Source organism: Sander lucioperca, chromosome 14 (assembly GCF_008315115.2).
Source record: "Sander lucioperca isolate FBNREF2018 chromosome 14, SLUC_FBN_1.2, whole genome shotgun sequence".
Classification (NCBI taxonomy): Eukaryota; Metazoa; Chordata; class Actinopteri; order Perciformes; family Percidae; genus Sander; species Sander lucioperca.
The window spans coordinates 13,563,220-13,588,283 of NC_050186.1; the positions used below are offsets into that span (position 1 = coordinate 13,563,220).

Here is a 25,064-nt window from a genome sequence, read left to right on the forward strand (position 1 = left end):
TGTGCGACTCCCAACAAAGATGGAACAGAAGTGCGATGTCTCACTCTGTAGCTAAAACAGAGAGCTCAACACACAGGGTGAAAAGAGGAGCTGCAGCAATGTGCAGTACAACAAAAATATGGTGTTTTTTGAAAATTAAACCATGTAAACCTATTCTGTTACAACCTCTAAATTCAATTATGAACCTGAAAATGAGCATAATATGAGCACTTTAACATACACAGCTCTGGGAAATGGGGTGGCAGTAGCACAGTCCGTAGGGAGTTGGGTTGGCAACCGGAGGGTTGGTGGTTCAAGTCACCGTATGGACCGAAGTAAGGAGTGTGGACTGGTAGCTGGAGAGGTGCCAGTTCACCTCCTAAGCACTGCCAAGGTGCTTGTGACATCTCTCCTTTTGTGCATGTGTGTGTATTTCAGGCCTGTGTGGTAGTGTGTTCTAACAACTGAGTGAAAAAAATTGTAATTTCCCCACTAGGGATCAATAAAAAGTACGAATATAATAAAAACATAAACCCTCGGAAACAACCGAGTACTTTTGTTCTGCTATAGCTACCTCGGATAAAATACATTAACTTGAATGGTTAAAACCTGATAAAGACATGATTAAAAAAAACTAAAACCCAGTCCCCCAGGGAAGCTTTTAATGTCCTTTGACAGATATCTGGCCCTGGACAGATTTGAATACACAATGGAAATATTCATGTAAATTGCTACAGTTCTTTAGATTCACCTTGCCGAATATGGTGTGTTTATTGTTGAGCTCATCTGCACGTCCCAAGGTGAAGAAAAACTGACTTCCATTATCATGCGGGCCAGCATTTGCCATGGCAACCAAACCTCTCCGATTGAAGCGCAGTCTGGAGTGAAATTCATCCTGAAAGTAAAAAAAAAAAAGACTTAGGTACGTTCATTTCAATGTCAGCTACATTCTCTTAATGTTGGACTGGGAATAGGGGTTAGGATGTTAGCATGTGCTAAGCATGATTCAAACGATGAGTCTTGTTAGTTTTAACATCATATAGACTGAAAAATCCAAAAAGAAGTAGAGATGTCTGACCTTGAATGGCCGACCATAGATGGACTCTCCACCAGTCCCTGTTCCAGTGGGATCTCCCCCCTGAACAATGAACTCACGCACAACTCGGTGAAACACTGTGCCATCATAGTAACCTAGAGGATAGAGAAATATAAGGTCACACTTTATTTTACAGGACTGTCATTTCTGAAAAAATGTCTTAATAATCACCTGGAAATAATTCTGTAATTTGGTAGAAAATACAAGGAAAATAGAGACGGTAAACAGTACAGAAAAGTAAATGAGTAAATAGTAGTCGAGTGAACAATACCCCAACTACTGTGACAAGGTTATTTAAAATAAGTTTCAAATTAATGTGTTGACTTTGGGTCAAATTGACGCGTTTTAAATTTTTGTTTTATATCAGAAAATATGGGACGTAGAAATAAGCGCTGAAAATGCGTAGAAGAAAAATTTAACAATTTAAAACGTTGGAAAAAGCAAAAACAAACTGTGAAAAAAAAGGCGCCAAAAACGTCGAAAAACAAAACGTCGTTTTTTAACACAAGGGTTAAATGTTGACCTATTTATGCAACAACAAACCAACCCTGAAGGCCGTTGCAATCGGTATTATCTCAACATGTATTAAAGGTGATGAAAATTGCATGACGTGACTGGCGATGGACATTGAACATTGTAACACTTAAATTGATTAAGTACAATTTGTTGCTGATGTAAATTCTTGTGTGCACAGCTAGTCATTTGTCGGAGGCAAGCATAAAAGTCAACATATGCGGATAATGAAGTGTCTAATAATAAAACAGTGATACACTCATATTACTTAATTGGGTTTAAATTGAGCTTTTCTTTTAATAACAATTTTGGGAATGTATTTTTGAAGTACAAGACCTCTTAAAACTGGGAGGATATGTGTGGGTGACTGATATTGCTGTTATGACATATTGTTTTAAAGTGGTGTAGTTAACATGATACGCAGGTATACGCAGTATACCAACTAAGAATGCTCCAGTATTTATATATCCCACTTAAAAATGCCCAATGACACACAACAACATACTTTCCATTATATGTTTGATATATTTTGAATTGTCATCTGTGTTTTTCTTCTTCGCATAGGCTAAATAAAGGTAATTCCACCTTGGTGCATTAAAGCGTCTTCGAATACAGGAAATGAAATCATTGATGTTCAAAACTTTCCTGGGGGAGGACGCCCAGACATCCCCGACTATAATATGGCCCCTCCTCCCCCAAAGGCTGATTCTGGCCCATATACAGCACAGTATACCCACTACAATACATTAGACTACACCACTGTAGTTTTAGGAGCTTGCACTTAACTGCCTTTGAATTCTTACCTTCCATGCACAGCTGCACAAAGTTCCTGCATGCTTTAGGAGCCTCTTTGGACCACAACTCAATGTCAATGTCTCCTGCTGAAGTCTTCAACAGGACCTAAGAAAAGATCCCAAAGTGGGGACGTGTAAATAAGAAATCATATCCACATTTTCCTATAGCTAACAAAACGAGCAAAATGCTCTAGAAATCTAACATTTCATGATCTGACACACACAAGGTTAGCTGCAGGACACACAATGAAGGTTGAAGTATTAGCCTAGCGGCTTTATTGTAATATGAATATGTGAATATAATCACAATGCTGCATTTTAATAGTGCTAGCTGAAACGCGCAACGTAGCTACATCGACGTTGTAAACTCTAAAAGTAAAGTATATAATGAAGCATATTGTTCAAAATTCAAATAAGAGGATTAAATGGTAACGTTAGTTAAAATTAAAGTTAAAACGTCGCGCTCACCTTTCCATTTGATGGTGGCTCTTGGATGTAAATATTGCTCATTCTGCTGCCGAGGTTTGTCGTCAAAAGAAGAAAATTGTCTTTTTTACACTGTGTGACACTTCTAAATATGACAACCCGTTATATAAACCACTAGTTAACAGTATATCTGTTAAATTAGTTTGCTTTACAAATATTATACGTTAGCTACAGCCATATCGAGCCATATTGGCCATATACAAGTGTGCTTGTTGTTTACTTCCGAGTACGTGGGGGTCCTTAATACAACATTGTTTATTTCGTTATTTCTTCGGGAAATAACATTTAAATTAGTAAATAGGGTTTATTATTATATCAAGTGAATAATAAAGTCACGTAAGTATCAACCTGCAGATGTGCTGGCCACAGAACAATCCCAAGCAATATTGAAGACGCCCCCAAAAGTTGACTTTTGGTTTGACCCAAGTGTCTATGACAAGATACCCTCGGAAACAACAGAGTACTTTTGTTCCACTATAGCTAGCCCAGTTAAAATACATCAACGGATGGTTAAAACCCGATAATGACATGATGAAAAAGGGCCCAGTTTTATATATTAAAGTACAACCATCATTCATAAAAATTAAAGTGGCCAATAATGTGTAGGTTTTAATCAAATATGGCAGGATATTAACCATAGATATTAACCAGTAAGAGAGAATTCCCCGGCCGGAAGTACTGTAACACAGAAAGGACAACACGGAAAACTGGCAGCGATGGCGGCGTCTGAAAACAATGTGGATCTTAAGCGAAAAGCCGAGGACACTCAGGATGGAGAAGGGGATGGAGAAGAGGAGGAGTGGGTCGGACCCATGCCAAGCGAAGCTATCACGACTAAGAAAAGGAAAGGTTAGTTTCAAGCAGCTAGATAACGTTACTTCGCCACATGTTTGACTCCTGCTTAAACAATGCTAACCATGCTAACTCCTGGATACTTTTGTATTGTTTTTTCCCTCAGTACTCGATTATGAGCGTGTTTATCTGGACAACCTCCCCTCAGCTGCAATGTATGAACGGAGCTACATGCACAGAGACGTTATTACACAGATAGTTTGCTCAAAGTAAGTTATTTTCCAATAAAATTTAACCCTTAACGTTGACAGTGTATTCAACAGACTCTAGCTCTACAGGGGACAGCATGGTGTCCATGTCCACTAACATATACCTTATTCCAAGATGAATTATCATGCTCAACTTACGTTTTTTCCAGATACAGTTATATGGTTTGGGTTTGACTTAATTATCAATCAAATGTATGTCAGCCTGTGTCTAAACAACGTTACAAAGTAGTAGTAGTAGAAAACTGTCCCATAAGTCTAATGAAGACTTGCAAGAAGTGTGCTATAAGATAGCGTGAGTGCCTTTAACTACTTGTGATGATTTAAGAGATCTCCCATTCTTCTTCATTCCCTTCTTCTTTTAAATACGTACACCCACAACAATCACCAAAAAGAGAAAGTGGTTTATAATGTCCCTGAACCCTGCAAAACCTGCTCTGCTTAAATAATGTTAAATCTCTTCCTTCACAATGAAGACTACATCTTAACATTTTTGACTTTTATTTCTCCGTTGTGCCCCAGGCTTTGTTTCTTATGAAAGTAAATATTCCTTTTTTTTTCAGGACGGACTTCATTATCACAGCCAGCCAGGATGGCCATGTCAAGTTTTGGAAGAAGAAGGAGGACGAGGGAATAGAGTTTGTCAAACACTTTCGAAGCCATCTCGGTATGCATTATTTATCATATTTATCTTTCTGTTTATTATTTATAGTTCATGAGAAGAAGACGAAGGGATGAAATGCTGGCTTCCTTGGGTTTTATTGAAGTGTTTGCATTGCATCGTCTACTCAAATATAACATGTATTGTATGGCACAATAAGCAGAAATTGTTCTTGCATCTTCTGCAGGTGTGATAGAAAGCATTGCAGTCAGTGCTGAAGGAGCCCTTTTCTGTTCGGTTGGTGATGATCAGGCCATGAAAGTATTTGATGTTGTCAACTTTGACATGATCAATATGCTGAAGTTGGGGTGAGTGGGGCAATACGTGTTATCTTTTCCTGGTTTTAAAGGCTGTGTTACAGTAAAGTGATGTACTTTTCTGAACTTACTGACTGTTCTAGCTGTTCTATTATTTGCCTTTACCCCACTTTAGTTACCACATTGTTGGTGATTATTTATCAAAACTCTCATTGTGTTAATATTTTGTGAAAGCAGCAATAGTCAACACTACGATATCGCTGCAATATCGACACCAATGTATTTGGTCAAAAATATCGTGACATTTGATTTTTTTTTCCCCATATTGCCCAGCTCTAGTAATTGTACTTCATGTGTACACATGAAGGGCAGAACATGTTTACAAAGATGCAGCGACACCTCTTTCCCAATGGAACATGATTTTCTGTCCCTCCTCTGTGTAGCTTTCATCCAGGCCAGTCTGAGTGGATCTACAATCCCGGGGATGCCATTTCCACGGTGGCCTGCTCGGAAAAATCCACAGGGAAGATCTTCGTCTATGACGGACGGGGAAGCAACCAGCCGCTCCACATCTTCGACAAGATGCACTCCTCGCCGCTGTCCCAAATCCGCCTGAATCCCAGATTTCGAGTCATCGTCTCCGCTGACAAAGCGGGAATGCTGGAATACTGGACTGGCCTCCCGAGCGAATTCCGATTCCCCAAGCACGTGCATTGGGAATACAAAACGGGAACAGACTTGTACGAATTCGTAAAACACAAAACGTATCCCACAAGCCTCACGTTTTCTTCGGACGGGAAGAAAATGGCCACCATTGCGTCCGACAGGAAAGTCCGAATCTTCCGCTTCCTGACAGGGAAACTGATGAGAGTGTTCGATGAATCGTTAAGTGTAAGTTCTCGCACGCGGCTCAGCCTGGATCTCTACTGATGTGGCTAATTCGCGTGCTTATCACACCCCGCTTTGTGTGTCAGATGTTCACAGAGCTGCAGCAGATGAGGCAGCAGCTGCCCGACATGGAGTTCGGGAGGCGGATGGCTGTGGAGAGAGAGCTGGAGAAGGTGGACGGCATCCGACTGACAAATATCATCTTTGATGAGACCGGCCACTTTGTGCTCTATGGGACCATGCTCGGCATCAAGGTCATCAATGTGGAGACCAACAGGTACGTTCACGTGAAGGTGGAGAAAGTCTTTTTATTGGTCGAAGTGTTGATTGCAGGGTTTTCCCTGCCATCATAACGCTTAGGTGCAGCACCCAAGCCATTTTGGGTCAGCCTAAGTCGAATGAATGTATAATTAAAAAAAACTTGAAACTAGTGCTACACAATTAATTGCAGTTAGTGCAGCAAGTGCAATATCTAAATTGGGGGTGGGGGTCAGGGGCAAAATATTTGTTAAAGGCAAAATATTTGTCAAACCATTCTGAATGAAGTATTGTGGTGCTGCAGAGACGTCCCGGCCTACAAATCCTATCCTACAGCCTAAAGAGATGTTCTTTGTTTGGTACAGATCCTCGCAAAAATCACACTATAATCATAAAATATATATATATATATATTTATTATTATTATTATTATTATTATTATTATTATTATTATTTTTTTGACGAAAATGAGAATAATGTTACAAAAACTATCATACCCTCCAATATCGTAAATCATATCGCAATTGTAATATCAGTCAAAATAATCACAATTGGATGTTTTCCTCATATCGTGCAGCCCTACTCGAAACTTAAACTTCAAATACTACTTCAAACTTCCAAAAACTAACTGAATGACTTTTCTCATCTCTAATGATTGTAGTCGGTCCCCAGTGGACTTCATTAGCAAATTCTGTCTTTAAGGTTTTTGAGTATTTATTTATTGAATATCTGCTCTAGTTTTTTCAACGTTTTAGACACAGATATAGTAATAATATTGGTCCAAAATGATGTGAAATTGCATTTTTGTTTTTTTATTATTATTATTATTATTATTATGGAAAAACATAACATTTTCTTCAGGGAGGACCCCTACACCCCCACCAAATACATGCACCCAAAGTCTTTCACAAACCACGGGAAAGCACTGGATTGGTTAGTTAAACCTTGAAGTCCATGATCAGTCATGATGTAGAGTACCTAGTTGAGGTCAAATGTCAGACACACGTTTCTGGATCTCGTCCCCCAGATGTGTGCGGATCCTCGGGAAGTTGGAGAACATCCGTGTGGTCAAGCTGTGTCTGTTCCAGGGGGTTGCAAAGGCCACGCACGTGGCCCCCACGGTGGAGATGAAAGCGTGCGACAACCCTGCCTTAGATAACGTGGAGCCTGACCCCACCGTATTCTGCACCGCATTTAAGAAGAACCGCTTCTACATGGTAAGATAACATGGCGTTCAAAATAACATGATGCAGCGAGAGAGAAAAAAATTTTTTTCTCACTGCTATCTGTCTTAATACAACATTGTTTTTGTTCTGTACTTAAGTTCTCAAAGAGAGAACCAGAGGATACAAAGAGTGCAGACTCGGACAGAGACATCTTTAACGAGAAGCCCTCGAAGGAAGAGGTGATGGCTGCCACGCAGGCGGAGGGCCCCAAGAGAGTGTCTGACAGCGCCATCATCCACACCACCATGGGAGACATCCACATCAAGCTTTTCCCCGTGGAGTAGGTTTTTGAGAACATGGCTTTGTTGAGAAGTCTCCTTTTATATGTAACAAGATATAAGTATTAGTTCTTTGCTCTGTTATTTTTTATTTTAGATGCCCCAAAACTGTGGAGAACTTCTGTGTTCACAGCAGGAACGGCTACTACAACGGTCACATATTCCACAGAGTGATCAAGGTAGGTTTCCTTCTCTGGTTAGTAAGACATATCTAGTATAGTAAGTCTTTTGTTTCTATAACAACTAGAGGTGTGAATCGTCACTGATCTCCTGATTCGATATCTTGATGCATCACGATGCGTCAAATACATTTTTACTATTAAAGCCATATAGGATATAAACATATATATATATATATATATATATATATATATATATATATATATATACATATACATATAACATTCTGCAGTGCTCTAATACTAAATAAATTGGATACATAAAACTGCAGCACTGAGCACATGGCACTTCCTGAATGTGCAAAACATAACAGAATATGTAAACAAAGTTTAAAAAAAAAAAGAAAAAAGCGGAACTTTTTTCAACTTCAAAAAGACGCTCTGAGCTGCAGGAATAAGAAGTCGGCGGTGGCGTTTTAAAAAGCGCTCAGGACTTTTTTTGAAAAACTGTTTACTCCGTCGGATTATAATGTAAAACAGACGCTGGCAGCTTAAAAAATAGACGCCAAGTGTCAACGTAGCCGACTCTGCATTAAGCTGTGTGTGAATCTTTGTCTTTGTTGTGTGCAGGGTTTTATGATTCAGACAGGAGACCCCACAGGCACAGGCATGGGCGGCGAGAGTATCTGGGGAGGAGAGTTTGAGGACGAGTTCCACGCCACACTGAGACACGACCGCCCGTACACGCTCAGTATGGCCAACGGAGGCCCCGGCACCAACGGCTCGCAGTTTTTCGTCACCGTTGTTCCAACTGTAAGTTGCCTCTTTAGTAGCTCACATTGGCAAACCCAACTAAAGCCCCTTTCAGACGTGCACTTTATTAATGTGCTGGAAATGGAAAATGTCAGCCTCAGATTTAGATAAGCGCCCCAAGCCACTTTTCCATAAAAAAACACAAAGACATTCTGAGTAGGTGGAATAGCATGTGTTATTCTGCCTTTTTAAGGGCCATGTTAAACATTTGACCTTAAAGGAATAGTTCAACATTTTGTGAAATCCGCTTATTCGCTTTCTTGCTGAGAGTTAGACCAGACGATTTCTTTTTTTTTTTACCAGGAGTTATTAAAGGATGCTTAGAGCAAAACTGTAGTTTGAATTATTTGGAGATGGGGTTTCAGTCTAATAATCAATGGTTCATGAGAACAGGCTGCTTCCTGTGGTCCCATGTGTAGCTGCTGTCACTCGAGGGAGGGAGGGAGGGAAGGGAGGGTGGAGCTTAACGCCTACGTAGCCCATTGGCTACTTTAAATGGCAATCAATATCCGAGACAAGCCCCTCCCTAGCTTTGTGCTTTTACCAGAAATGCGGAAATACACAAATAGCGCTCAGACTTCTGTTTCATGAGGCCTTTTAATACACTCTCGTGCTTTTACGGTAAATATGAAGCTACAGCTAGCAGCCAGTTAGCTTAATTTAGCATACAATCTAGAAATAGGGAAACGGCTAGCCTGACTGTCAAAAGATTAGAAAATACCTACCAGCACCTCTAAACGCTCTCTGGTTATTTTTGTCTGTTAAATTTGGGCAAAAACCAAAATGTTTCTCAAAATGTTAAACTATTTCTGTAAATATCATCTCTTATGCCCAAAGAAAATAAAATCAGTTGAATAGACTGTGAAATACTGTGAAGGAGCCAATTTAAAGGTGTTGAAAGAAAGATTTCTCTTTTGCAACATTTTTATAGACTAACACAAAAATATTGTTCTCAACTGCTCACAGTATTCATATCCCGCAAAACGCTTTACATACTTGTGTGTATATACTCTACTGGTCAAAAGTTTGGGGTCACTTAGAAATGTCCATTCCACTCCATTACAGACAGAATACCAGCTGAGATCAGTTTCATTGTTTTTTTAATCAGGGCAGCAGTTTTCAGATTACATTATGTGTTTACATCATTGCAAAAGGGTTCTCCAATGTTTTCTCAGTTAGCCTTTTAAAATGATATCAGATTAGTAAACAGAATGATCTTTGGACCATTGGATGAATGGTTGCTGATAACGGACAATGTAGATATTACATTAAAGATCAGACACGTCTTTCTACAACAGTCCAGAACCCTTTTGCAATTATGTAAACACATAATGTAATCTGAAAACTGCTGCCCTGATTTCTAAGTGACACCAAACATTTGACAGGTAGTGTGTGTGTGTGTGTGTGTGTGTGTGTGTGTGTGTGTGTGTACACACACACACATACATACATACATACATACATACATATTAGGGCTGTGTATTGGCAAGAATTTGGTGTACGATACATGGGTCACGATTCAATCTATTGCAATATATTTCAATACTGTGCGTAAGGAGATATATTGGGATTTTTTTAAAATATAATTTTAGAAAAACTAATATTTAAAAAAAGACATGATGTGCATAAAAGTCAAAGAAGTTTACTTTAGGTAAACGATTCAGTACACAGAAAAATCAAACTGCCAGTTTGGGATTGTGGTTCAAAGGTTCTTAGTGAGCTGATGTTTATATGCTAAAGTAGGCCAAAGTTCAGCCATAGCTACATTGTTAGCTTCTAGCAAAAAGTCAGGCACTGCTAGGCACTGTTAGGCAAGGACACTAGTGGTGCGTCTCAGCATAGCCATCTAGCGGTAGGGGGTTTAAACACAGCATAAATGTGAACCACTGTCTTACATGAATATTTTTGAATGTCAAGAGGGCCTTCTGATCCCCTGTGAAGCTTTGACCACCCCTAGTGGTGCTCCAGCGCGTAAGCAGAGTCTTGTCATTTCTAACTGTACTTGGTTTTTGTCGGATTGTAAACGGGCAACAGAATATCATATTTTGGCTAATAAATGATCACATTGATAAGGAAGTTTTTTAGGGTGGTCCACTAGTGAGAAGCGTGGCATTAATTAAGCCTTCAACTGAGTTTTAAATCCATCATTGATGCAGCCTGGAAGAAGAATATCCTGGATATGGTTATTGTCCAACTCATCGCTGTTCTTCAGCAGTGCCACTCCATCTTTCACCAGATGTCAAATATTGTGCGAGCATTGTGGCTTAAAAAAAAAAAAAAAAAACATTTACAGATGGATGAAGCCAGTGACGCTACAGGTTCCATGTCTGAAAAGGGCTTAAATATCTCATCTGGGATATTGTTTAACGTGCTGCTGTATTTCCTCCCGCAGCCTTGGCTCGACAACAAGCACACAGTGTTTGGAAGGTGTACGAAAGGCATGGAGGCCGTCCAGAGGATCTCCAACGTCAAAGTTAACCCCAAGACTGACAAACCGTATGAAGACATCAGCATCATCAACATCACCATAAAGTGATCGTATGTCTTTAGCATGTCCTGTACAGTGATGCTTATTTTTTTTTTTACCAGGAGTTATTAAAGGATGCTTAGAGCAAAACTGTAGTTTGAATTATTTGGAGATGGGGTTTCAGTCTAATAATCAATGGTTCATGAGAACAGGCTGCTTCCTGTGGTCCCATGTTTAGCTGCTGTCACTCGAGGGGAGGGAGGGAAGGGAGGGTGGAGCGTAACGCCTACGTAGCCCATTGGCTACTTTAAATGGCAATCAATATCTGAGACAAGCCCATCCCTAGCTTTGTGTTTTTACCAGAAATGCGGAAATATTCGGAAACAAATAGCGCTCTGACTTCTGTTTCATGAGGCCTTTATCAACCTGTAGATTAAAGCAGCAGAAGCCAATGCTAAGTTGTTGATTACATCAAAGAAAAATCAAACAGCCAGACACATAAGGTCAATTTTATTTTTATTTTACAGCAACACATTATGAATAATTTACAAAAGCCATTATCAAGTCCACTGGTAACAAAGGTTTCGATGCGCATTGTGCTTCTACGTTTCAAAAACATGAAATGTTTTCACAAATGTGGAAAGGCTTATCACACGTGCATGTTTTAAATTTTTTTTTTTATTAGTACTTTTTTTATACATATACATGTAGTAAACATTACATAGCAATGAATTAAATCAAAGTCAAAGGATGGGTTCTTAATAACAAGTGTCAGTGTTAGGCTCAATGTTTCACATTACATTATTACTGAAGGCTGTTGATTTAAGGTGTACCATCTCCTAAGCACTTGCAACAGATTAACATGACCTGGGAGATGTTTAAATAGGAATATATATATACATTTTTTATTTTTTTTTTGCAGTGAGATTAATACTCCGTCTTCTAAGAAACAGCAGATAGTTCATTTGCTCCCAAATGAAAACTGGTAATGAGGCAGAAATGAGTGCATTCGACAGTCTGCGTGCAAGACTCCACAAATCAGAGGCAGAATCGGTGCTTAAAAACTGAGTTTCTCACAAAAGCCTCGTATCAAAGTAACATCCGTGTTCCTGCTCATAAATAAGTTCAGTACAACAGTTTGTTCTGTAACAGAAAACATCCAAACCAAAACTCGACTGGTGCGCCATTTCAAGACCAGCTGTGGCATTAAATAGGTTCATACAGTACACTTAAAAAAAAATTAAAAAAGAAGCCCACACATAACTTAAAGACCCTATGAAACTATCAACTGCTATTGCTTACATTAGATGTCAAGGCAAAGTGAGAATTTAGCCAAAATCAGAACTTTTGACCATCTGTCTAAAGCCACTGGAAGTCGTCTGGGTCCATTTAAACCGTAGTGAACATTTCTGTCCTGTCTCACCTGCATATATACTGAATGTAGCTTAAAAAGGTCACTGTAGTTATTTCTCAGGATTATAAGATGTGTTATATACTGAATCAACAGAAGGTACGTGAATGATACTATCACGAATACAGACTACTCTGCAGTTTAGTTAAGGTTACTGTCACATATGGAGGTGGTTATGATGAAAGTGAGATAGAAAAAACATTAGAGTTCACTCAAGTCGGGACACAAGGATTTTTAACATTTTACTGGACATAAGTCAGGTAGCTATAGATGCCAGATAAACGGCTTGTCTCTGGAAAAAAGGGTTAGAAAGAAGAAAAACTAAAGTAAGCAATGTGTTACGTTACGTGTACGCTGCCTTACAAATGAACCAGGATGGGCATTTGTAGTCTGAACTCAGGTTTTGGGGCCATTGGGTTTATTTCTCGGAGGGTGGGTGGTTTTGTAGTTTCTGTGTTTTCGATTCAGTGAAGCTAGAGAAAGTAAATGCATCTTTGTTTTTCTTTGCCCACGTTGGTGCACAAAGAAGGAAAGATGAGGAGGGCAGGCGTAAAAGCGCGCAGTCTTCAAAGTTAATATTTGGAAGTGGTGGGAAGAACCGGTGAGCAGGGCTCAAAAGGCTGGGGGGGTTGGAGTCGTTACGGGAGAGTCAGTACGGGCCAAAACAGAGAGGTTTTTACATTTAGGCAACGTCCAGGACACCAGCGGCCACCAGCTGTCTGGAGAGCCAATCCAGCCCCTCGTGGAGGCCCATCCCACTGCGGGCGTCGCAGCCCTGAATGTGCCAGCTCCTCCCGCAGCACAGCTTGTGTAGGCTCAGCAGCTCCGTCATCTCCTCCACAGACACGACACCGGGGACGTCCTGCAGACATGCAAACTGATCATCAACTCTGTCTGAGCTTAGACAAGGTTATTCAAATCAGATGTATTTACCAAGAGTGTGTGCACATACAATATATTAGACTCTCAATGTACTTAACATGCTCATATTATGCTCATTTTATGCTCATAATTGTATTTAGAGGTTGTATCAGAATAGGTTTACATGGTTAAATATACACCATATATTTGTTGTAGTGCACATTGCTGCAGCTCCTCTTTTCACCCTGTGTGTTGAGCTCTCTGTTTTAGCTACAGAGTGAGGCATCGCACTTCTGTTCCATCTTTGTTGGGAGTCGCACATGCTCAGTACCTAGGTAAGGACTACTAGCCAGTCAGAAGCAGAGTATGAGGGCGTGCCCTGACAGTAGCTAGGTAAGGACTACTAGCCAGTCAGAAGCAGAGTATGAGGGCGTGCCCTGACAGTAGCTAGGTAAGGACTACTAGCCAGTCAGAAGCAGAGTATGAGGGCGTGCCCTGACAGTAGCTAGGTAAGGACTACTAGCCAGTCAGAAGCAGAGTATGAGGGCGTGCCCTGACAGTACCTAGGTAAGGACTACTAGCCAGTCAGAAGCAGAGTATGAGGGCGTGCCCTGACAGTAGCTAGGTAAGGGCTACTAGCCAGTCAGAAGCAGAGTATGAGGGCGTGCCACGCTAGCTGCTAGGCAGCTAGCTACAAAGTGACCACGTTTGTCTCTGAAGTAAAGGCTGGACTACAATAGAGCTGTTTGGAGCAGTTTGTGAACAGTGTTTTCTGTTGGAGATGGTAAGTCCCTTTGGGGTGGACTTTGGGCTTTTACACTTTGTAAACCTATAACATGCACAAAAAAGATATATAACACTATAAAGGAAAGGGGAAAAGCCAAAAAGCATAATATGAGCACTTTAAACAGAAAAAGTGCTTGAGTGTGATTTATGCTTCTGCGTTTAATCTACGCCATGGCTACGTACATAGATACGTGGAGACACAGACCCTACGCCGTAGCCTGAAGTACACCTCTCGGAAAATGTAACTGCACGTCGCGGCGACGAACGTCGCTCAGCCGTGGCTTGCTAGTGTAGCATTTCCGCTAGTCTGTATCCTTGACGTTCCATCTCCGGGACAGGAAAATCCGCTGGATTTCACTCATTTAGGCCGGATATCCGTCACCTTCCTCTTTCTTTGTGTTGGCATTTTAACCTCCGGTTGATTTCTGAGGACTATGGTTAACTGCTCCTCAGATCTCTGCAGGGTAAATCCAGACAGCTAGCTAGACTATCTGTCCAATCAGAGTTTTCTGTTGCACGACTAAAACAACCTTTGAATGTACACGTTCCACCAAAACAAGTTCCTTCCAGAGGCTATTTTGCAGCGGCACCGCGGCTTTTCTCCGGTTCTTAGCACCGCCCAAGACGATTGTGATGCGTTTAAAGAAATTCCAATAAACCACAGCACATTTTCCTCCCATCCCCAAATGCTATGTTGAGTAGCCAGACTCTCCTCCAGCGCGCTTTGGAGGAGGGTCTGGCAAAGCGGGACTACATTTCCTGGTTCTCCTTCTCCATAAACAACATGAAATCAAGGAGAGGGTTAACTTTTCCTGCTGCAGATTTCCCACCGTGGTCGGAAAGGACAGGGGAGACACTTTGTTTCTCTCACTAGGACTCTCTAGAGTACTCGCTCCGAAGCTAATCGCCATCACTCTCTCCCTCGCTCTACCACACACTCCCCATGCACACAACTAATGATTATTTCCATTTCCATTATTTCCAATAATGTGTCGATTATTTTCATCGATTAGTTGTTTGGTCTATAAAATGTCAGAAAATGATTAAAAAAAAACGTGGATCAGTTTTTAAAAAATAAAAGAATCACTCAAAATAGTTTGAATAATCTTTGCAGCTCTATATTCAGTACATAAAAAAGCACCAATGACCTACAATATAAATATAATAAAATATACCTGTTTGTTTGCAAAGATGAGCAACAAGGCGTCTCTCAGCTCCTTCTCCGTCAGCAGTTTGGCCAGCTCACTGTGAGCCTCCATCAGTCTGTCCCTGTGGCAGCTGTCAATCACAAACACCACCGCTGCACACGCACAAAAAGAGGGAGGGAAGAGAGCTACAGCTTTAACTTCCAACATCCACCTCAGAAATCATTCAGCAATTACATTTTAGGTTTATGATGCCACACAAGAGTTCGAGAAATAAAAATCACCTATGAGTTAAAAAATATATCTAATCAATATGTTTTAAGTTCATGTTGAAGATAATGGTTTCCTTCAAGGGTGCATTTTCACGCTTTTTGGTATTACTGGGCCTTTGTCTAACTGAACCCTCCTGTTGTCCTCGGGTCAAATCTGACCCTTTTTCAAAAAGTTAGATCAGAAATTTGGGTTTCTTTCAACCAAATTGTAAAAAAAAAAAAAAAAAATAACGTGGATGGTTCCATACAACTCTCTTCACAAGTAAGTAAATGACCAGTTAACTACTTTCATTGAATGTGGGTGTTTTATTCAATTTTATAGCATTTGAAAAAAACAATGATAAAAGAACGTTGAAAAAAACAATAAAAACGTCAAAAAAAAATTGACAGACATTGTATAAATGGGGCAAAAAACGTGGAAAAAATTTCCAAAAACAGCGGGAAGTGACAAAAACGTCAGAAAGTGACAAACGTCAGGAAAAGCGACAACATTGTCAAAAAAGGTAAGGAAAAAAAAAAACTCTGGAAAAATACTTTTAATTTGAAATTTGGACCCAGAAAAACAACAAGTTGCATGGTCGACTGGAAGCCAACCCCATGGTTAACTACGATCAAGCTACTGGACCAGATTACCAAGTCTCTTAAATCATGTTTGTTTGTCTCAACACAGTCAATCAAAGTAGGTTTAATGGGTCTTTTTTGACAATGATGTAATGTCCAAGTGAAAACCGATCTCTACAAAGTGTCTAAAGTCTAAATTAATTACCATATGAAATACACAATACATGTTGCTAAGTCAGCATTTGTTAAATGCACCTCGGTGAATACTTAAATGTATGTGTATCTGTGTCAAATGTGCTGTAAATGCTGCACAGTGCGTTGAATATGTGTGTGTGTGTGTGTGTGTGTGTGTGTGTGTGTGTGTGTGTGTCATTTAGACAACATTAAACTATATATTCAAAGTACATACAATACCTTGAGTGTTCAGGTAATAGTGTTTCCAGAGGGGTCGGAGCTTATGTTTTCCACCCACGTCCCAGATGGTGAATTTCAAGTTCTTATATTCAACCGTCTCTACATTGAAACCTTTTAGAGAAAAAAAAAAAAAGATTGAAAACAAGCTCCACTCAGAACAAAAGCTTTTGTATTCTTGTGGATTCATTATAAAAAGATCTTTATGCTGTCGATGCATTTACCGATGGTTGGGATGGGTTGCATGAACTCGTCTTGTTTCAGCTTGAAGAGGATGGTGGTTTTTCCAGCTCCATCCAGCCCGAGAGTTACTACACGGATCTCCATCTTCGGACCGATGTGCACCCGGTTGTCCTGAAAACCCAGAGCACATTGTTACATATTGGAACAAACCCAAAACTCTTCACGCTTAGTGTCAGATCAATGCAGACCTCCAGCTATGAGTGGGGGACAGTGTGTACCTTGGTGAAGGTGACGGGGATGCCAGCATCCAGCTGAATGTGATCTGCCAGCTCTGTGAACTGGTGCTGCTGCTTCTGAAGCGTCTCCAGCAAACAGTTGATCTCCTGCTTTGCCAGCACAACTCTGCAGTCATCCTACAGAAGGACACAGGCAACATGAGCTAGAGATTAGGGCTGGGCAATATATCGATATTATAGCGATATCGTGATATGTGACTAGATATCGTCTTAGATTTTGGATATCGTAATATCGTGACATGACATAAGGGTTGTCTTTTCCTGGTTTGAAAGGCTGCATTACAGTAAAGTGATGTACTTTTCTGAACTTACCAGACTGTTCTAGCTGTTCTATTATTCAGTCCTTCCAGAAAAATGCGGAGTTTTTTTGTGATTGTTGCGGGCAAAAATCCTTGATTATGCGGCACGTTTTCTTAAAAAATGCGATGGAATATGTTGGATATTTATGCAATTTTATGCGATGAAATTGCAGGAACTTGCAAAAACTGCGGTTTCATCATGGCTTCATCACGGGGTTTGCAGCTTTTCGATGATGTTCACGTCGCGTAATTACGTCACTTCATAACGTTCCCATGGCAACAGGGGAAAATGGCTGCTCTTGTGTGAAGTAAACGCAACATTTTTCAACTTCCTGCTAAGATATATGTGACTTTTTTGCAATGAAAATGCGGGGATTATGAAATCATGCAAGCCCTGCATATTTTGCGCGGAAATCTGCAATTTATGCGGCGAAAGTGCGGTGTATTTGAAAAAATGCGGCCCCCCGCATAAATATGCGGACTTTGGCTGATTACGAATTGAATTATGCGATCGCATAATCGCGTTTTTCTGGAGGGACTGATTATTTGCCTTTTCCCCACTTAGACATTATGTCCACATTACTGATGATTATTTATCTAAAATCTAAGTGTGAAGATATTTTTTTAAAGCACCAATTGTCAACCCTAGAATATCGCCGCAATATCGATATCGAGGTATTTGGTCAAAAATATCGTGATATCTGATTTTCTCCATATCGCCCAGCCCTACTAGAGATGATCATTCATGCTTTTATAATCATCCGAGTTAGACTTCTGCAACTCCCTTTAACGAGACTGTTTTCAAAAAGTTTCTAAGAATTTGAATTTGTGTGTTTAATTTTATAGCATTTGAAGAAAAAAAAGAAGATAAAAGAACGTTGAAAAAAAGTGACAAAAATGTCCAAAAGGCGCAGAAACAATTTGATAAAAACATCGGAAAAAGTGACAAAAAAACTTGGATAAAAGTGACAAAAACGTCAAAATGTTGACTCAGAAAAACAAAAAGTTGTATGGCTGACGGGAAGACAAGACGACGGTTAAACCTGCCTCAGCAATTCGTCCCTGGACCGTCCCTCATTTTGGCCAGATGTTCCTGACCTTCCTCTTTCTTTGTGTTGGCATTTTAAACTCCGGTGGATTTCTGAGGACTATGGTTAACTGCTCCTCATATCTCTGCAGGGTAAATCCAGACAGCTAGCTAGACTATCTGTCCAATCAGAGTTTTCTGTTGCACGACTAAAACAACCTTTGAATGTACACGTTCCACCAAAACAAGTTCCTTCCAGAGGCTATTTTGCAGCGGCACCGCGGCTTTTCTCCGGTTCTTAGCACCGCCCAAGACGATTGTGATGCGTTTAAAGAAATTCCAATAAACCACAGCACATTTTCCTCCCATCCCCAAATCCTCCTTCCCGAGGCTATTTTGCAGCGGCAGCGTTGCTCCGTTCGGCGCTTAGCGCCGCCCAAGACAACTGTTCGGACTTATGGCTCCCGTGTACATCCCTGACCTGCTTCATCACTAGGACTGGGCATCGAGAACCGATTCCTACTTGGAATCGTTTCAAAAATTACGATTCCAGTGGAATCGTTTCTTTAGTTGAAGTTGAAGTTGAAATGTCTTTAATGTCCCCAAGGGGCAATTTGGTTCACAACATGTAGCCAACACATAAACATTAGCACAGAAAACCTAAAATAGTAAATAGATAAAAACATAAATACACATGTACACTACACTTAAAAAATGACAAATATATGCTGTGAAATGGGCAGGGATGGCAAATGACCTATAGTTTATTGAGAAACCCAACAGCTGATGGTACAAATGATCTCAGGTATCTGTTAGACCGGGCACGTTTTCGGAAGGTATACCTCCTTCCAGATGGTAGGAGGCAAAACTCAAGAGTGTAGTGGGTGAGTGGTATTAGCCAAAATGACCATTGCCCTCTGTGTGGCTCTGGCCTCATACACAGACCTAATGCTGTTGAGGTCAGTGCCAATTATTTTCCGAGATATTTTATTGGAATCGTTTGGAGGATTTGGTTTCAAATCTGGTAATACTGCAACCCACCATTGAATCAAAATAAAACGTTCCTCTTATTTGTGAAATAAGCATGTGATTCCACCCCTCAAAGGAATCGAGATAAGAACCGGAATCGAAAGGAAGAATCGGAACTGGAGGTGGTTCCTCGCACTCGACAAAAAAAACAAAAAGGTGACCGTTGAGGTGGTTGCTCTGACGCGGTGGGACACGCTTCCTATTGTCATACGACCTGTGGTCTCCGTTCATGCTTTAAAGCAACACTAGAGAACTTTTCCTGCTTCGGTCGCCCTACAGGTTGGAGGCGGAATTGTCCATTACATTATATTATGCAAGTTTTCCAGATCGTGTAGCGGATCTGTAGTTCGAATGAACTGGACAATGGGTCTTATTTTTTTTTGGAAGCACTTTGTGACTTTGTCTGTAATAGGTGCTATATGATAAATAAGCCTATTAACATATATCACTGCATTATATGTGTATCATCCTGATACTAGAGGCTTCATCTGTATCTGGTCAGGTCTATTCATTATACTCAGTGTTTATCGCGTCTCCTACCTGTTGAAGAGTTTTCTCACAGTGCAGGCAGGCGGTGGAGACCTGAGACAGCAGGATGGTCATGTCCTCCTGCTGCTGCCTCAGCCAGATCAGCCTCTCCCTGACGTGAGCATCCACCACGCTCAGTGCCATCTCCTCCTGCCGACACAGAGTCTCGTGAAGGTCGGCGAAGTAAGCTCGGACACAGGAGCGTGCGCTCTCTGCTGTGCCGGGGACCTGACGTAAAAGACACGGAGAAGTTGTTGGCGCCAGGAGAAAAAGCACAATCACCAATGTTTTCCTATGAAGAGAAAGTCCTGTGACGTATCGTACATGTTCAGTGTGTGCCATGCCTACACCGTCCTCGACTATCTGCTCTCCACCTTCTATTTGCTGCACGATGCCCACCAGCTTCCTTGAGTACTCGGACACTTCATCTGTGAAGGTGCGGATGCAGTGGGCCATGTCCAAAATGGATGCACGGATCTGGTTAGCTTCAGTCTCAAGAACAGCATGCTGAAAGGAAAGATAGGGAACACATGAGCAGGTCTCCTCGCATGAGCAATGTTTTCCCCAGTGTACTGCAAGCCTGCTGGCCATGGGCGATTTTAGACCCTTTTTAAGGCGGTTCAAGCACCCCTAAATTTCACCTCAGCGGCTCTGGGGGGTCGGCCCTAAAGGTCTGATCCTAGAATCACCCCTGCTGCTGGCCCATCGGGCCTAAGTTGCCCCCAACTAGACCTAAGCCACTGGGAATTTATGTATTTTTAGATAAACATTTTTTTAAACTACCATTTTTTAACAACTCGGTTACAAACTTAGTCATATTTTCAAATGTCCAGTTAGCTTTTAGCACTGACTTAATGTAGGGCCCTATGGAATCTGCTTATAGCTTTTTTAAATGATCAATTTTGCGATTCCTTCCATGATTCTGTTATCACAGAAACTATTGGGGCTCTACATCAGCTGCCATCAGTCTGTAACTGGCCCCAGCTTGGCCCTTGTTAAAAAAATTGCCACCGGGCTAAACAACCTTTCTGTGGGAAACCCTGATGAGGATATCTAACACGAGGCTGTAACTTGTTTTGAAGTACCTTATGTCCCTGGTGCTTGCCGTACTCCTTACACACACAGCACATGAGCGGCCCAGACTGACAGGCCTCCTCCAGGCAGACAAACTCGATTGCGTGGACCTGATGCTGCGGGCACAGAGTCTTCTCGTGAGGCTTGTCGGCCAGCGGCACCCGACGGTGTTTGGCCAGCGTGCGGGTGGAGTGGGTGAGCTGGGAGCACTCGGCACACAGGTGGGTGGCACACACGGTGCAGTACATAGAGGCCGTGTGGCTCTCGTCCTCATCACATCGGATTATACACTAGGTACGAAGAAGAGTTGTGAGTGAAAGGTGCAGTAGGTGTGAGGGTGATGTAAATATCTGATATATCAGCACTCTTACTTCTCCCATGCCTCTCAGGGCATCCTCCGCCATTCCCGACTGGTTGGTAGCGCCATTCTGGAGTCGCTCCAAGAGCTCAAGCAGAGCAAAGTTCTTCTTCAGACCCCAAACTCCAGAGTCCCCTAAACAGATGTGGAAAACAAGAAAACAAACTTTAAGACTATAAATGACAGAGGAAGGGAAGAGTTCCACCTTTTAATACAGAGAAAACGACTGAAGGCTGAAGGAATAGTGAAATAATGGCTTCCATACTGTCAACTGGATGTACACCAACTTCTGTAGCAGTAAGTGTGTTTACTGAGTGTAACTATTTTGTTGCTGTTATTTTGTCCAACCTACATTTGGACTTTTGACACCTCTATCATCACATCTATACCCAACTTTCCAGAACAAATGTGGGCTTTTTAATTAACTTTGCTTTAGGCGTTCATGTTTTCATAAATAACTGCCATAAATTCAAAGGATGAAAAGACCAGAAGATCCCTAAATGTTGTTGTAAGGTTTGCACTATAAATCTTCCAAACTTTCTCCAGGTAGACAGACACTTGTCAGACACAAGCATTACAAACTGGTTCACATTAGAGCTGTGGAGATTAATCAAACTATTAAATTCATCGCCAACTATTTTTATATCGATTAACCGATTCGAGTAAAATATTCTCTGATTCCATCTTCTTAAATGTGAATATTTTCTAGTTTCTTCACTCCTCTGTGACTTTATCTTTGAGTGGTGGACAAAACAAGACATTTCAGGATGTCATCTTGGGCATCTTTGGGGAACAACAACAATTTTTCACCATTTTCTAACATTTTATAGACCAAACAACTAACCTATGAATTGAGAAAATAATCGACAGATTAAATCAACAATGATACTAATTGTTAGTTGCAGCCCTAGGTCACATAATCTTTTCTTAGCATTGCAGGATGTGCCTCTGTGCAGTGTAATGTTCAGGGCTTGTCTGGTTCACACTGAGCAAAGATGAATTCAAAACGAAAGATGCCTGAAAATGTAAATAAAATATTCAGACAGGAGATGGATATATTTGCATGTTACCGTAATAACAGCTAGGGATAGACAGATTACCGGGCTGTTTTTTTGGCAGTATGCAGATTATCTGTATCAGCGTGTTATTTGCCTGATAACCGATCAAGTTAATTAATCAAAAAGTGGTCTACTTTGGCTCGGCTACAGCTCTGTGTCTGTCCCTCTGCTTCTGTTTCACTCACCACTGAGTCTGACTTAAAGGTGTTGTAGGTAGGAGTGTGAAGATCCAGGACTTAGCCAAAAAAATCGACGACTTCTCAGTCCCTCCCCCCCTTTCTGCTAAAGCCCAAAACTGTCTCCTAAGCCCCTCCCCCAACAAGGGAGAATGAATGCGTGTGCATGAGCAGTGATTGACACACAGTTAGACACCCCCCCTGGCCCTGATTGGTGCATCTGAACAGGGAGCGGTGGATTTTTGCAAATCTCACTACAGGCTGTAGGTGGAGCCAGAGATGACCTGCTTCATGTAGTTCTACTGGAACATAGGGTCAGTTTCAGCAAATATGACAGAAAGTTAGTTTTATAAGTCTTATCTACTGCTCCTTTAATGTCCCGCCCAACACACTATCTGACTCTATTTTACTGGGTATTATGTTGAAAGTTTCTAATTTATTAAATCATTTCTTCAAGCATTTAAACAAGGTTTTGTGTTGGAGTTTTTAACATTCCAAAATCTTAATTTTGACTTTAAGATTTTAATTTTCCCTGTAAATGCATATCGGTTCCAAATATCGGTATCAGCCTTGAAAAACCAGTATCGGTCGATCCCTAGCAACAGATGTCCTTTTACTCACCCAGCTCAGTGACCTGTCTGTCGAAGGGGCAGCGGACCGCTCTACCATGGAGGGGCAGCCGGGTTAGACAATCATGGCACACTGTGTGACCACAGAGCAGGAGACGAGGGACCTTGTCCCCCTGGAGAGAGAAGACGTCCTCGCATACACCACACTCCAGCACCTGCAATTATAAGTGAACACTTATTGATTACCTTCCAGACAACCGATGTGACAGTCACTGCTGCAGAGAAAAGCCAGCGGGAAGACGTATTTAATAGCTGGCACTGATTTCACAATATACAACGCTCTGCCTGAGGATATCAGGTCAGCTCAGTCAGTGATCTCTAAGTCCCTTCTTAAAACATACTTTTATCTTGCACTTTCATATGGCTCGTTGTAGTTTGGCTTATTTAAAGCTAATGCGCACGCACTTACTTCTTGCTGTCTGGAGTTTGTACCTTCAAGGTTGAAAGCACTTAATTGGAAGTTGCTTTGGATAAAAGAGTCAGCTAAATGCCATGTAATGTAATGTATCTGAGAGTCTTTTTCTAATTTTATTTATGCTTGAACCTCCTTGAACTGTCTTTTATCCTTTTTAAAAGTTCTTTTCTTTTCTTACCTACACTAAGGGTTGGTTATCGCTTGGATTTTTACGATTCCAATGCCGAACCGGTACTTTTAAAATGATTCTGAATTCTAAACCGATTCTTGAAAAACTGAAAAATGACATCAAAGAAAGGCGCGATCACGTGCAGTGAATGGTTAATATGCTTTTACGTCCGTTTTGGTGAGCCCAGAGGGAAAATATGGCATTTTAAAAAGTAGCCTACATTTACAGTAGCTAGTGGTAGACTACAGATAAAGTGTGATATTTTTATGTCCGTTTCGGAGCGACAGAGGGAAAATATTTCAGTCAACACATTAAGTGGAACCGAAATGAGGAACCAAAATTCGCGTTCTAATCCGGTCCGATTCCTACCGGTTGTGTAGGAACCGGTTCCATAGTGGAACCGGGTTTCGGTACCCAACCCTACCTACACTGGACAGGTTTTCATACACCGAATTAGTTTTTATTTCTTGTTTTAAAAAAAACTGATGTTTTTATGACTTGCTTGTTTCATTGTTTTGTGAAGCACTTTGTAACATGGAGTTTGAAAACTGCTCTATAAATAAAGATTATTATTATTATTATTATTATTATTATTATTATTAAGCATGCAGAGGGATGCTCTACAAGAAGCCAGAGAGAATACAGACGAGTGAATAAGATTCAGACTCACTGAATATCTTAGTGAGGCGCAGTCACCTTGACTCTTAGCATTTTAGATGGTTCAATCCTCCTTGTTTCTATCTGTGATCTTTAAACAAATGCTATGTTGATATCTGTTACACAAAAACAATTTAAGAGAGAGAGAAGTATATTCTAACTTGCATGCACACTGTGCAGCGACTTTTAAAATCTATGACGTTAGTGAGCTATGCTACCACACAGAGGAGCTGCAGTCAACCTAAATGGCAACCACAGTGACGCCTGTAGCGATGGTAAACTTGTTAGCATAACACGAATGTTGTTAGTACGAACCTAGCGACGTTACTGATACAACTCGGCTATTATAGAATCTAGCTGTCTGTTTAGCATCCACTGCCACCAACGCCAACGCAGCAGCATTCACCCAAAATCAGAAGCCACGAAGACGAGCCTGCAGTCGACCCTTGGTGCAAACTAAACCCAAACAGCATAGCCACCGCGAACGTAACGCAGCTGTGGATTTTAGTGACAATATAACAACCTTAACCGTGTTTCCATGAGCTCCTCTCCCGTGTCGGATACAGGGCTCCATCGTCGCTACGGCGCCCTGCTTGTTTATTCCTGCTGCAGCAGCGGCCATTCTTGGACGACGGCGCAGAGGACTGAGCAAGTGCGAGAGGAGAATCCCGCAAGTACTTCCGGTTTCGCTCGGTAAGCGGTATTAGCAAACAACGCCGTTCTTTCGTCTTCTCTGTTTTGTGTTTTCCTTATCTTGTCACAGATTTTAGTTTTCGGATACGATACGGGTAGCGTAACGTAAATGTGAGGCATCGCCTCGTGCAGA

General features: G+C 41.1%; 3 protein-coding genes across 6 annotated transcripts in view; 1 reads left to right on the top strand and 2 right to left on the bottom strand.

Annotated features, from left to right (window-relative positions):
• cwc27 (CWC27 spliceosome associated cyclophilin) overlaps window positions 1-3,103 on the bottom strand; it is a 30,566-nt gene extending 27,463 nt beyond the window's left edge. Inside the window, exons 1-4 of the mRNA XM_031317418.2 lie at window positions 2,851-3,103; window positions 2,392-2,488; window positions 1,058-1,170; window positions 731-874 (exon numbers count right to left, since the gene is read on the bottom strand). Coding sequence (XP_031173278.1) covers window positions 731-874; window positions 1,058-1,170; window positions 2,392-2,488; window positions 2,851-2,892 — 396 coding nt within the window. The 5' untranslated portion in view covers window positions 2,893-3,103. The remainder of the gene's footprint in view (window positions 1-730; window positions 875-1,057; window positions 1,171-2,391; window positions 2,489-2,850) is intronic.
• Window positions 3,104-3,374: 271 nt separating this feature from the next.
• On the top strand, window positions 3,375-11,011 carry ppwd1 (peptidylprolyl isomerase domain and WD repeat containing 1). The gene is made up of 11 exons (XM_031317413.2): window positions 3,375-3,717; window positions 3,827-3,929; window positions 4,490-4,593; window positions 4,775-4,895; window positions 5,288-5,735; window positions 5,819-6,009; window positions 7,018-7,207; window positions 7,315-7,496; window positions 7,592-7,673; window positions 8,244-8,426; window positions 10,819-11,011. Exons 1-11 carry the CDS (start codon window positions 3,585-3,587, stop codon window positions 10,960-10,962), a joined length of 1,881 nt encoding a protein of 626 aa, XP_031173273.1. The 5' UTR covers window positions 3,375-3,584; the 3' UTR covers window positions 10,963-11,011.
• Window positions 11,012-11,392: 381 nt separating this feature from the next.
• trim23 (tripartite motif containing 23) lies at window positions 11,393-24,937 on the bottom strand. 4 transcript variants are annotated; one of them, XM_031317416.2, is made up of 11 exons: window positions 24,762-24,937; window positions 22,990-23,152; window positions 21,148-21,269; window positions 20,788-21,066; window positions 20,051-20,209; window positions 19,715-19,930; window positions 16,802-16,936; window positions 16,565-16,694; window positions 16,344-16,454; window positions 15,127-15,251; window positions 11,393-13,181 (listed from the first exon to the last, which is right to left on the bottom strand). In XM_031317416.2, exons 1-11 carry the CDS (start codon window positions 24,858-24,860, stop codon window positions 12,987-12,989), a joined length of 1,734 nt encoding a protein of 577 aa, XP_031173276.1. In that variant the 5' UTR covers window positions 24,861-24,937; the 3' UTR covers window positions 11,393-12,986. The 4 variants fall into 4 exon arrangements, with proteins under 4 accessions (XP_031173276.1, XP_031173274.1, XP_031173275.1 ...); XM_031317414.2 differs by having other exon boundaries at window positions 20,027-20,209; window positions 24,762-24,931; XM_031317415.2 differs by having other exon boundaries at window positions 11,393-13,166; window positions 20,027-20,209; window positions 24,762-24,928.
• Between the last annotated feature and the right edge of the window lie 127 nt (window positions 24,938-25,064).

Coding starts and splice junctions, on each gene's coding strand:
- trim23 (XM_031317414.2), bottom strand. CDS start 24,860: ATGGCCGCTGCTGCAGCAGGAATAAACAAGCAGGGCGCCGTAGCGACG. Junction 19,931..20,026: donor GCATGGCACACACTGAACAT/GTACGATACGTC, acceptor CTTTTACGTCAG/GTCCCCGGCACAGCAGAGAG. Junction 16,455..16,564: donor GCAACCCATCCCAACCATCG/GTAAATGCATCG, acceptor TTTCTCTAAAAG/GTTTCAATGTAGAGACGGTT.
- ppwd1 (XM_031317413.2), top strand. CDS start 3,585: ATGGCGGCGTCTGAAAACAATGTGGATCTTAAGCGAAAAGCCGAGGAC. Junction 3,718..3,826: donor CACGACTAAGAAAAGGAAAG/GTTAGTTTCAAG, acceptor TTTTTCCCTCAG/TACTCGATTATGAGCGTGTT. Junction 3,930..4,489: donor ACACAGATAGTTTGCTCAAA/GTAAGTTATTTT, acceptor TTTTTTTTTCAG/GACGGACTTCATTATCACAG.